The 13,360-nt window shown below is 32.2% G+C and overlaps 1 protein-coding gene across 4 annotated transcripts; it reads left to right on the forward strand.

Annotated features, from left to right (window-relative positions):
* The first annotated feature begins 1,443 nt into the window (after positions 1-1,443).
* Positions 1,444-6,880, forward strand: LOC126673619 (uncharacterized). Of its 4 annotated transcripts, none has more exons than XM_050367831.2 (3): positions 1,444-1,744; positions 2,698-2,951; positions 3,027-4,459. In XM_050367831.2, the coding sequence occupies exons 1-3, from the start codon at positions 1,674-1,676 to the stop codon at positions 3,239-3,241; spliced, it is 540 nt and encodes a 179-aa protein (XP_050223788.1). In that variant the 5' UTR covers positions 1,444-1,673; the 3' UTR covers positions 3,242-4,459. The 4 variants fall into 4 exon arrangements, 2 of the variants coding, with proteins under 2 accessions (XP_050223788.1, XP_055961110.1); XR_007639344.2 differs by adding an exon at positions 6,721-6,880 and having other exon boundaries at positions 1,445-1,744; positions 2,698-4,325; XR_007639343.2 differs by adding an exon at positions 6,752-6,880 and having other exon boundaries at positions 1,445-1,744; positions 2,698-4,325.
* The last annotated feature ends 6,480 nt before the right edge of the window (positions 6,881-13,360 follow it).

Here is a 13,360-nt window from a genome sequence, read left to right on the forward strand (position 1 = left end):
TATTATAAAAAAATATAATAAGCGTGTTGGAAATCAGAAATGATTTAATTCATACCTCATTTGGATATACTTTAAAGCTCAAACACAAAGCAAAGCTTTCATTAGTATAAACTCAACAAAGAGTACATTTTTTAGCAGTGTGAAATTATCACTCTTACACACACATATAACTGATGTTTCCACTCACAACTGTGAGCCATGGTGTTTTGGAGCCCCAGTTCGCTCAAATTTATGGCAACCTTAGTGGTTAAGAATGAAATCGCTGTCTAACTAAACTATGAAATACCTTTTTACCGACTGGACATCCCACCCATTTATGGATGCATAAGATGTCGTGCATCGGATCAAAAGATTCAGGTTTGTAGACATAATAAACTCTTGTACTTGATTTATTAATTTTATCAATTTAGCAGGCATATCTCAGATAGAATCACTCATGTTATACAGGCAATAATAATCTCATCAAATAGAATTTCTGGAAGTAAATACTGGAAAGTAAATGACTAGAATTAAGTACATAAATAAATATAAACATGTATTACATTCATGACTGGCATATGACTCAATATGGACTGTTATGGTGAGTAAGAAGTAAATACTCTTAAGTAAGCATCTAACCTTAGAAGTTTCTAACACATAATAGATAAAAGTGGATTTTATTCCAATTATGTCATAAAGCCTAAACCGGGTTGAAGTAAGAAAATTAAAGACGGTGTCAAACTAGGGGGTCTGGTTGTGCAAAAATTCAAATGTTGGGGACGTTGAAAGCTTATTTGATATAGGCCCCAAACCATAGGACATTTTTGAAGTGGACTTTTTTAAAACTGAATATATAAAAACAATTGCATATTTGTTTTATAAATATAGTTATATGGAAGAACAGAATTTATAATTAGTGATGAAGAAATATTGAAAAAAGGTAAACAAACATACTTGTGACATTGTTCTAATTTTTGGGAATAAACAAAATTAATTTGATTCCTATTCAAATGCAATTTGTAATAATGCAACTTGTAACAAATTCATCCAACCCTAACTTTCACATCATCTTCGATTGTTAAATTATATTGTTATTCCAATCAAATATTACTATTAAAACTTCTTTTTTTCTTTAATTAAAAGAGAATCATTTTCTTTTCACTATTTTTAAAGATATAATATTTTGGTTTAATGACTGAAACCCCCCACCTTTAGCCCCTTTTGCAAATATACCCCGATTTAGGAATTTCTCCAATTTTACCCCAATTTGGGATTTTGTGTTTCAATTGTACCCCAAAAAAAATTGGCATAGTGACAGCCATGTCACGCGAATTTTGTGCAATTACCATTTTACTCGATGCTGACTCACCTTTTATTTACCAAACCATGGTTGGTGACTTGGGTGTAATTAAAACTGTGCGTTTTATTTCCTTTACCCTAATTTACTAATTTCCTTCGTTTCAGTTTCTCTCTATTTAAGAATAGATCAAATTTCAAAAAAGAAATCTCTGTGTTCATCGTTGCAAACCCTAAGCCTGCGTCTTCTCTTCTCGTCATCTCAAACCCTAAACCTTCTTCTTCTCTTCTCGTCACCTCAAACCCTTTTGCTCATCTCAAACTTGCAAACAATCGACCTCTAAAAGAGACGATGATGAGTTTTGTCCCTGTTATCTGAATCACATCGGGAATCTGTAATGGATAAAGGAAAAGAAAAAGAAGACCCCGTTCAAAGAGGAAATCAAAAAGAAAGGTCCAAAAATTACAGGTAAGAGTTTAGGGTTTTTGATAAATTTTGTTTATAGGGTTTAATAGGGTGTTTGTTACTGTATCTATTTATGTTAAGATGTTTTAGGGTTTTTTGTTGTTGTATCTGTTACTTCACGATTTTTTGTTGATAAATTATGTATTGTTGAATCCTAAATTAGAAATTGAGGAAATCAAATGCACGTCTGAAGACCACCTTACCTTTGTTCAAAAATCGTGGAACCCACCTTAACTTTGTTTAAAAATCGTGTAACTGACATATATAATCTATATTTACAAATTTTTTCACTTTCCCTAGCTGATTGATAATTGGTTGGTTGTTTTTGTGAGACACATGGCTAGGCAGCTAGCAACTTAGCATAAATCCCTCTATGCTTTCTGAATGTTTGAAGATAAGGAATCAAGAATATTAGTTCAGTGAGTTTAGCTTCTAAAAAAAATAAAAAAAAAATCTCTCTGATTATAATTTTAAACGGAAAATCTTAGAAATGTATTAGAAATGTATTTGAATTACTTAAGTCTTTGAAAGACTATTAATCACTTTATGCTTAGGGGAGAAACCAATTGTGACATTTAATGTTTGTAATGTGGACCTATTCCAATTATCATTCACTATTCAATTTGTAATGTGGACCTGTTCTTTTCATAAAGCATGCCATGTCAATAAAAATTCCAACTAAATTCATTAGGCACAGCAGCTAACTTCATACTGACAACTCACATCTGAGAACTATTTTACACGAAAGAAATTTAATGGACCTTGTTGATAAATTATGTTGTGTTGAATAACTTGTATGCCTTGAGGGTTTTAAAAAAATTTGTTGTGTTGAGAAATTTGTTGTTGTATCTTATAGGGTCTGTAACGAGTATGCTTGTTTTTCATGTTAATTAAGATTAATGATTGATGTTCCTTTCTGAAGTTTGTTGATGTTAATTCCAACTTTTTCTTGGCAGACCACGGTGTCAAGTATGGGTCGATGTAGAGTTGACCGGGACAGACCCTATTACAACAAATGGAGGGAAATGCATCAAATGGTACTGGTATTTAGATGAGAATCAGAATCTTACAGTCAATGAAATAGGAGAAAGGGTTAGGAGTTTGGGGTACCCGGAAGTTAGTAGAATTGGTTACTACGAACCTAGCGGGGATTGGCATACGATAACGCTTGTGAAGAATTATGAAGATGTCAGACGGTTGTTAATTGAGGGTAATGATTTTGGCTATGTTCAGATGTTTATTGAGTGCGAGAGGCTGACTGTAGAGTTTGAACATTTTGATACAGATGAAAGTGTACGCGATGCGATAATGAGCAACGAGGCTGAGAAGGAAGCTGAAAATGCAGCCAGTGAAATGGAGATTGATAATAAAGGTGAAGAGTCTGATAGCATATATGTATGCGACAGCGAAGCAAACACAGATGATGTTAGTGTTAGCGATGGTGGGAGTGATTTTGATGAAGAGTACGCAATGCCAAGGAAAAAAAGAAAAAATTTATAAGTACAATAGTTGATAGCATTAATGGGTTGGGGTTGGACGCGATGCTTGATGCTCCAGAGGGTGTTTCTTGTGTGAACGGAAAGTATTGAGAAGGTGGGGCAGTTGGCAATTTAGATGCTCATGCAGGTATCGATGAGGATGGACATGGCAGTGACTATGCGGAGATTGATGACGGGCTTGTGACTCCCTCTAACAGTGATGAGGACACTTTAGAAGTTAAAAAGCGGAAGAAAACAACTCGGGCGTACTATAACCCAAAGTGAAATCATGAAGAGTTGGAATTTAAAATGTTCATGACATTCATGAATAAAGTGCAAGTACAAAATGCTGTGCAACAGTGGGCTATCTGCCGTGGGCATAATTTATGCTGGAAAAAGAGTGAGCATTTGAAGGTTGAGGCTGTTTGCGTACCTGGTTGTCGATGGAAGTTATATGCTAATAAGAAAAGGTCATGCACTTACTTCCAAATTGTGGGACTGAATAATCAGCATACTTGTCAAAGAGCAGCGAGAAACAGAGAAGCAACATCGGAGTAGGTGGCGAAAGAGTTTATTCAAAAGATTAGGCGGCAACCTTCATACAAACCTCGTTATATGCAAGGTGATCTAAAGGACAAGTATTCTGGACTTGTAGTCACAATTGCTTCTTGTTATAGGGCAAGAACAATAAGAATGATTATCATTAGAGGGTCGCTTGAATCTCATTATACTAGATTTAGAGCTTATGAAGCTGAGTTGAAAAGGGTCGACAAGGAAGGGACTTTCCGGTTCCACTTCATTCATGACCCAAAAAATGGCGCTCCAATTTTTCAGAGGTACTACGTTGGATTTTCAGCCTTGAGAAAAGGGTTTACTAGAGGCTGTCGTCCAGTTTTATGTGTAGATGGTTGTTTCCTCAAGACACTAGTGGTTGGTGTCTTGTTAAGTGTCGTAGCCCGAGACGGGAACAATCAAATGTACCCTGTGGCGTGGGCAATCGCCGAAGCAGAAAATCAAGAAACCTGGACATGGTTTATGGAGTTGTTGAATTCAGATCTCGGGTTGGAGAGGGGCTGCATTTGACTCTTATTAGCGACCAACAAAAGGTAATTGATTCTCAATCTGTTTAGTTGTTTAGTTTGCTTGTTAAATTATCAAACTGATGTTAGCTGTTTAGTTTGTAAAAAATGATATTGTTTGTTAGTTTTTTAGTTCCCAAATTAGTTTATCAGTTTGCAAATTGCTATTAGTATGTTCATGTTTAGTTTGCTTGTTAAATTATCAAACTGATGTTTAAACCTCTTAAAATTTCATAATCATAAAATTTTGGAATTTATATAAATTCATATAATTAATTAAATTAAAGTTTCAAAATGTTTCAAATTCCGTAACATATAAAATTTCTTCATCTTCTATAACATTCACTAAACAATGGTTTAATGTTTTAAAAATAACAAATTTTATTTTTAAAGTTAACTATAATTAAATTTTTAAAAATTCCCTCATTTATCATGTTTTGGGAGTTTGTATGTTAATTTTATCCAATTTTAAAAATAATTAAATTTTTTTAAAATGTAGATCTTTTGATTAACTATAACACATTGACAAAAAATATGATTATTTCATAAAATTTATAACCTCTATTAATTTTAATTTTTAATAATTGAATTTAAAACTAAATTTGAAAAGCATTTTGTTTTAGAATTTATAAACAGCAATAATATATCAAACTCTTCAAATTTTATAATCATAATTAAAAAAAACTCTTCAAATTCCATATCTTTTTTACATTAATGACAACTCTTCAAAATTTATAACCATAAACATTTTAAAATTCTTCACATTTAAATTTTAAATAATAAAATTAAATTTTTTTTAACATATTTCATAATATATAAATATTTATAATATCATAGATCCTCTTATATTTTATAAATTAAAATTTCAATTTATACAATATTATTTTAAATATATGTTATGTTCAATTAAGATATACTTTTAAATTAAATGATTGATTATTTTGTAAATGCTTTATAGCTTTCATTGAAGTCCAGAATTCAATATTATATAAATTTTTAATTTATTGATCAAAAGTTTTGAAAACTCTTCATATAAAATAGCATAAACACTATTAATATATTAAAATTCTTGAAATTTCATAACTATAAAACTTTTAAATTTTTATGTATTTAAATTAATTAAATTAAATTTCAAAAATGTTTTACATTTCACAATATATGTAATTTATTCATCTTATATCACATACATACATTAAATTAATTTATTTAATTTACTAATTTAAGTTAATCCTGTAAGGGATTCTTCATAACTACCATGAAAAAAAATTATTTATAAAAGTACTAGCAAGAAAATCAATTTTTCGAGGTTCTGAAAACGTTTTTTTACAAAAATGATGGATTCTAAAATATAGAAATAAAATCTAAAGTAAACCTTTTTAATTTTAGTTTACTTTTTTATTTACTTTTGGTTACTTTTCAATATTAATATTGTCTAAAATACACAAAAAAACTGAAAATACATCTAAAAACACAAAACCAAAGAATATGTGCGGAATAGAATAGCTATTCTGTATAGAATGAAAAATCTTTATTTTGGTTCATGAAATAGGTATTCCACGGAATTGCTATTCTATGATTTTGTGGAATAAATACTTCTCTCAAAAATTAAAGAAGGGTATTCCATTCCTTATTGAATAATTGTTCTATTTCATGCTATTTCATTCCATGAAACAAACATGGCCTTAATATACACCTACTAACATTTTAAAATCATTCATATATAACATTCAATAAATTTAATAATTAACATACCACGTACTGACCACATATTGGTCGTCTGTTAACTGCCGTTAATCGCCAGTCAAATTTTGGCTGAATTTCGGCGACCAGTCACTGAACTCTAGCGCCATATTTTTGATGTTTTCTAGTATTTTTTGTGTTCTTTTTAATGCATGAAAGTAAAATGTAAATATAAAATGTTTAAGTAATCAAATATGAAAGTATAATTTCAAAAAATTTATGTATTTTTATAAATAAATTCTAAAAGATGGTGAATACTATTTTTTTCATCTTGTAACTTATTAATATACTATGATATTTTAAATTTACTGATTATTTTTTAATATTAGATACTATTTATATTAAAGCAATTCAAATTTTATAAATTCTTCTTTAATAACTTATAAACATCAATGTTCTAACTATATCTTTGGACTAATTTATTTAAAAACTCCTTTTATTCGATTACATATAAGCATCAGTCATACTTTAAAACTTTTAAAATTTTGTAACCACACAACACAATCTCTAAAATTATGTAGCTCCAACTTTTTATATTTCATAATATAAAAATTAATAATAAAAATTAAACATTAACTAATTATATTCATCGAAAAAAGAAATTAACTAATTATAATGTTAAAATTCTTTGTGTGTACTGTATATATTTTAATGAGCACCAGTGATATTTTGCCGTTCATAGGCAGCTGAGAGTGTTTGGTGCCATTTAACAGCTTTTCAACGGTCGGTGGCAAAAAGACCAGTCAGGACAAAAATGTAAAAATGACATGTTTTGCATAGAACATGCGTGAAGGCTTTGTTTTGTAGTGAAACGTGGAATAAATTACCAGGCTTTGAACCAATCATTGGGTTTACATTTTATGGCAGTCCACGTGGACCCAAAATAGTATTTCAGCTGGATATGGCCGTCTTTCAATCTGAAAACAATTGGGAAAAGGTTTGTTTATGCCCTTGATGTATATCCCATGGTCTGGATTTACCCCTACTGTCACGACCCAAACTTATGAGTCGCGACCGGCGCTAGGGAATGGGAGTGGTAGCTCCGAAACCCGTAGCAAGCCTAAAATCCTGTGTAAATTTTTCGCAAATCAAATCATATTTCATATATTAAAATACATGTGACCCCATTTACAAATAATATCAGAGTTAAAAACGCGTTATACAAAATTCTAGTTAAAATATCTAGACTACTGCGGACTGCTAGAATGAAAACCTTCTTTTTCTTCTTATACAAATGACTTCCGAGAATTAAAACTTCGGAAGCTTAACTCTTCAAATTATATCATACCATCCCTGAAAAATGGGAGGAGCAACGGGGTCAGTATAAAACTGAGTGAGTTCACCAAATTACACGCAATATCACATAAAGGGTTAAAACATTTGAAAACCCATTTTATATATAGAAAATACTCTTTTGAAATCATATTGCATACTCTATTTACTTTCCTTCATAACTCTTTTTTTATTTCATAAACTTATAGTTTATACGTATCTGACATCTTTGATTTCTTATTATGGTATTGACAATTTTCTTTCTCGTTTTGTTGTAATAGTTTTCGATCGGATCTTAATCTTAGGTTATATCATCATGATTCTAAATCAAATTAAATTATTGGCAAGTCTCTTGTGACTTGATCCTTATGGTTGGGTCCCGAGATAGTTCAACCGAGTTACCCATAACCATATGATACAGTCCCGAGATAATTCAACCGAGTTACTTGTACCATTTCTCAATCTCAAACGATCGATAGGAGTCCCGAGATAATTCAACCGAGTTACTCCTTAGACACGGGTCCCGAGATAGTTCAACCGAGTTACCTTCGTGTCTGCATTCGGACTCTGCACCCTGCAGGTCTTTTGAACTTAACTGTCGATTCATATAATTCCTATTGTCGTTTAATAGGAATGTTTGTTCACATTGTGTCTCGATCTTGTTTCGTATAAATTCTCGATGTATCGCACTTACTTTTATTTCGTATAAGTTCCGAAGACTATCATCGAGAATGGATGAAATACAGGTCCCGGAATAATTCTACCGAGTTCCACCTTGTATCTCAGTTTTTATTATTGAATATGTCAGAGTTCACTTTTCTTATCTCATGTATTTATCATTTCGATGATTTATGTTGGGTTTTCTTGATCCTTTATGGACCATGACATGCACATTGCAATCTACAAGCATACATCTATAACACACGCACGTATGGGTATTCATTATAATTAAAAGTACGTATAGGAACGTACAATGTATCTTTATAAATATATGAATAATAGTACATATAGGCATGTACTATATTTTTCTTATTTGTATTTGGTTCGATTTATGTCATTTTACTTTACCCATCCCCGGTGCCTTAACAATTATGTTATTATCAAAATAACACATTACGATAAAACATCATTTTCAAAGCATACATACGTATACAATTTAAAAGCAAACATCTCAAATATATAAATATTCATATAGCTTTTCGTATTAAAATACGTAGCTTTATGAATATTAACGAGTAATTTAAAGTGTACTCACCACTTGCTATCCAAATTCTTCAAATAAGCATGAAGATATCTCGATCCGTTTGACTCAAGCCTTGTCGATATTCGCCCGTCCGGTCTACGCAAATATAATAATAGCAAGAATTAATAAAATTCTAGCTATTATTAACTTAACCAAAAATATGTTTCTAGCCAATTTCGGCTATCGAAACCGCTTACTTAAAATAGTCTGACCCCTAAACAAAATTGACATTCTTAAAGTTTAGAATGTCGCCTACAATTTTCATTTAGGTCTTAGACCATGAAATGCACCCGAAGGTGTCGGAAAATGGGTCGGAAGTTGGTTCTCTGATTTAACCTTTTAAGGCTGCACAAATAGGCCACTAGGGCTGCTACTTTGGGCCTTAAAACCGAGCATGTACAATGATCATTTTTCGAAACAAACTCGACATATTCAAACTTCATATTCATATCTATAACTTCCGCGAAGACTTCGACTAGTTTTGACATCTCGATTATTCACAATGAATTTCCAAAGTTGACTCCTTAATTCTTTTTAATCCAAATTCAGCATTTTTCATGCATTTTTGAGCTTTAGATTCACTTATCTTAAAGCATCAAAACTGTGATTAAATTGTTAATATTTAATCTATGTAATACGGTCTACAATTTCCATTTAGGTCCGAACTTGATTCGGTATGCGTAGGGGGTCGGAAAACGCACTCGAACTGCCTATCCTGCACCATTTGAAAACTGTTGGCAGCCCCTAAAACTGCCTAACAAGCCTACTTTGGGTTGTTGTGTAGGGCATATTCTGCCTCGTGGGGCAGAACCGAGTTGTTCGGGGTTTAGTCCGACATGCACCCACGCCATACGTACAATTTCAGACATAAAAGATAATCCTAACGACCTCCGAAACCGCTCTCAAACTTAACTCAAACACAACTATTAAAACAGTATTTTATTAACATAAAATACGTTTAATCCATTTTTAATTCGACTTTTTTGAAGCTGTTAAGTTGAAATACATGCATGGGCCATGCAATTGACGTGGGTAGTAGTAGTTTCTTTTCCATAAAAATAGGTCAATTTGTTAGTATATTATATTTTATTGTTTGACTGATTATCGGCTTAATTGTTGCCACTAGTTAGTGAGGTCTTTAGTTAAGAGTTGTGTGCTTAAAAGTAGAAAAAGTTGTTAAGTCATTTAGCAGTAGGGAGGTAATGAAAAATATTAGAATTGTGGTTCAATCTCACCCTAAGAGATATTTGTGGTTTAATTCTCGCCCTAAGTAGAATTTCTATCTCATAATATAGTTCAACTCTGATTAGGACCTATCAATTGGTATCAGAGCCTTGCAATGTCAAGTAATAAAGAAAGAATCGAAAATTTGGAGAAGGGGCTAGGAGAACTCCAAGACAACATGAGCCGAATGGAAGCGGGTTTTGTTGACAAACTCCACCAAATGGGGGAATCTATAAGAAAATTATCTGAAGCCTTACTTTCGGGCAGAGATATAACCGCCGGCCACTCCAATCATCACAATAATCGATCGCAGGAGGTTCAAGAACAACCAAGGGGAGAAAGACCTATGTTCTTCTCCAAATTAACAAAATTGGAGTTTCCTAAATATGCAGGAGACGATCCTACGGAATGGTTTACCCGAGTAGACCAATTCTTTGAATATCAAGAGACGCCCGAAAATCAAAAGGTTTCGCTGGCTTCTTTTCACCTTGAGGGGGAAGCGAATCAGTGGTGGCAATGGCTTCGTAAGGCCTACAAAGAAGAAAGAAAGGAGGTGACATGGGCAATTTTTTATGAAGAATTGTGGGCTCGGTTTGGTCCAACAGATTGTGAAGACTTTGATGAGGCTTTATCACGAGTAAAACAAAAAGGAAGTTTGCGTGATTATCAAAAGGAGTTTGAAAAGTTTGGGAACAGGGTGCAAGGATGGACACAAAAGGCACTTATTGGGACATTTATGGGAGGTCTTTAACCTGAAATTGCAGATGGAATTCGAATGTTTAAACCTAAATCCTTGAAGGAAGCTATCGCTTTGGCTAGAATGCAAGATGAACAACTAATTCGTCAGAAGAAAGTTGCAGGTATATTTACCAACACAACTCCCGATTCTTCTCCAATTAAAAAACTTCCATGGAATGAAATGCAGAAGAGACGAGTTCAAGGCCTTTGTTTTAATTGTGATGAAAAATTTATACCTGGACATAAATGTAAAGGGCCTCAATTATTATTGCTTCAAGGAAATTATGATGATGATGCATGGGATGATGAAGAAAGCACATAATTATTTGATAACCTTGAGGACAAGGTTCTTTGAAGAGGAAGGTATTGTTAAGTTGAAATACATGCATGGGCCATGCAATTGACGTGGGTAGTAGTAGTTTCTTTTCCATAAAAATAGGTCAATTTGTTAGTATATTATATTTTATTGTTTGAGTGATTATCGGCTTAATTGTTGCCACTAGTTAGTGAGGTCTTTAGTTAAGAGTTGTGTGCTTAAAAGTAGAAAAAGTTGTTAAGTCATTTACGTATTTAAACTCTGTCATTTAGCAGTAGGGAGGTAATGAAAAATATTAGAATTGTGGTTCAATCTCACCCTAAGAGATATTTGTGGTTTAATTCTCGCCCTAAGTAGAATTTCTATCTCATAATATAGTTCAACTCTGATTAGGACCTATCACCTATATCCTTTTTAACTTCGATAATTCATACTTTAAACCTCCGACTATCCAATTTATTTTTCTTATAATTTTTCCTTAAAATTAATTATTTTTCCAAAGTGACTAACTAGTCGACTTTAGGCCGATAAACGACATGCTTACAAACAGCCAATGACCAAACTAATTGTGCATTCTTACTCATCAACATCCCGACTATATTTTTCGTTCAGACTTGAACCAAATCCGAGGTGCGTACGGCCTCCTGGGAGCTGCCAAAACAGCTCCCATGGGCTGCCCTGTTTCTGGGCAGAAACAGCCCAGAAACAGGGCTGCATCTGCTTTGGTGGGCAGCCATGTTCTGCTCTCCGGAGCAGATGGGTACTGCTCATTTGAGCAGAACCACCACTTCCGTGGTAAAGTCCGACATGCCCTCTTTCATTCCGACCTATTTCCAGCCATTAATACCGACTACAACACCCCTAAATCATAGCTCAAACTTGACTCCTTAACACCATCACAAACAGTTTTATAATTCAACAAAACTCAACAAACTTCAATTCATTCCAACTCATTTAACCATCAAACATCCAAAAATTCAAAGTCTATACCTTGGGTGATGTGGTAACTCCATGGAAGAATGAAGACCTCCAAGAATTCTCCAAATTTCAAACTTCAAAATCATTAATTTCACCTCACATACAATCAAATAAATGAAATCAATATTTAGCTCATAAACCCTACTCTTTCTAATCAACATACCATCAAAATAAAACCTTGATGTCTTTCACTCCATGATCATTTTGCCTCAAAGATTGTTGATTTTCATCAAGAAATGGTGACCCTAGGGGTTGATGAAGATGGTTCGGCCATCTTGAGAGAAAAATGAGGTTTTTGGATCTTTTTCTCTTCTTTCTTAAGTCAAATGATCAAATGAAGATGGTGATAAGATTAAATCCCAACCTTATCAAGTTGATGAAGTCATTAATTGGCTAAAATTTCACTTTAACTCCAAGAGCTTAATTTTATTTTTAATCCAAACTCTTATTAACTCGACACGCTTGCTTTTAATTCGATTTCGTAAATTTACAAAACTTTGGCAAATATTCTTTGACGATAAATAATGAATGTTGTCGTATTATTTATCGATCCGGGTCCAATAATTTATTTATTTAAATTTCTTTTTCTGAATATCCAAATCCCGCTTAATAAAATATTTCTGTCCAATTTTATGAATTTTAATCTTACATTCCATAATTGTATTTTACGATTTCTATCGTAAAATTTATTAGCTCGGGACTTTCCAATATTTTATTTTATTTTCTTTAGTCCCAATTAAATCCAACTTCTCGCATAATAATTTTCCATTAAAATTATTATTTTATGATAATTCCAATAGACCCACTTCGGTCTAACTCCTTATTATCCAATCTTAATCTGATATTCTCGTTCTTAATCTTTACAATTATGCCTCGTGGCACTACACGTAATACCTCAAAAATTTCAGTTATTACACCTACGTTTGATTTTGACTGAAATACACCTTTGACGTTTCAAAACTGGCCTATTTATGCCCTTATTTTTGATGGGGTTAAATAATGCAAATTTTCCGTTATCTCTTTTCTAGGTGGACTAATGACATGGATGACATGACTGGTACACCTAAGCACGAGTTTGTTCATGCTTCTAATGTTTACCCCAAAGTCTGGATATGCCCTTGATGTTTAAACACTAATTTAAATTCTTTTTCAATAAAATTTAAACTTTTTTTTATGAAAAAATTGCACTCCGAAACTTCAGCGAGTTCATCAGAATAAAAATTTATACGAAATATAATAAATAATTTTAATTTAATCTCTAATTAACTTAAGTAATCATAATTATTTTAATTTGATCTATAATTATAATCTAATTGAAATTCTAATTAATAAAAAAATTAATTTTAATTCCGCCACCACCACACTCTCACACTCGTCCACCAACAATATTTTATAATGATTAGTTATATTTAAATTAAATTAAATACAATATATTTATGTGATACTTAACTAAATGCTAAATCATTTATCATATAATATTTTAATAATTAATAAAAGGATATCATTATGATTATTAAAATATATGTAGATATAAAAATACAAAATATAAAA

This window comes from Mercurialis annua, linkage group LG3 (assembly GCF_937616625.2).
Source record: "Mercurialis annua linkage group LG3, ddMerAnnu1.2, whole genome shotgun sequence".
In the NCBI taxonomy this organism is placed as follows: domain Eukaryota; kingdom Viridiplantae; phylum Streptophyta; class Magnoliopsida; order Malpighiales; family Euphorbiaceae; genus Mercurialis; species Mercurialis annua.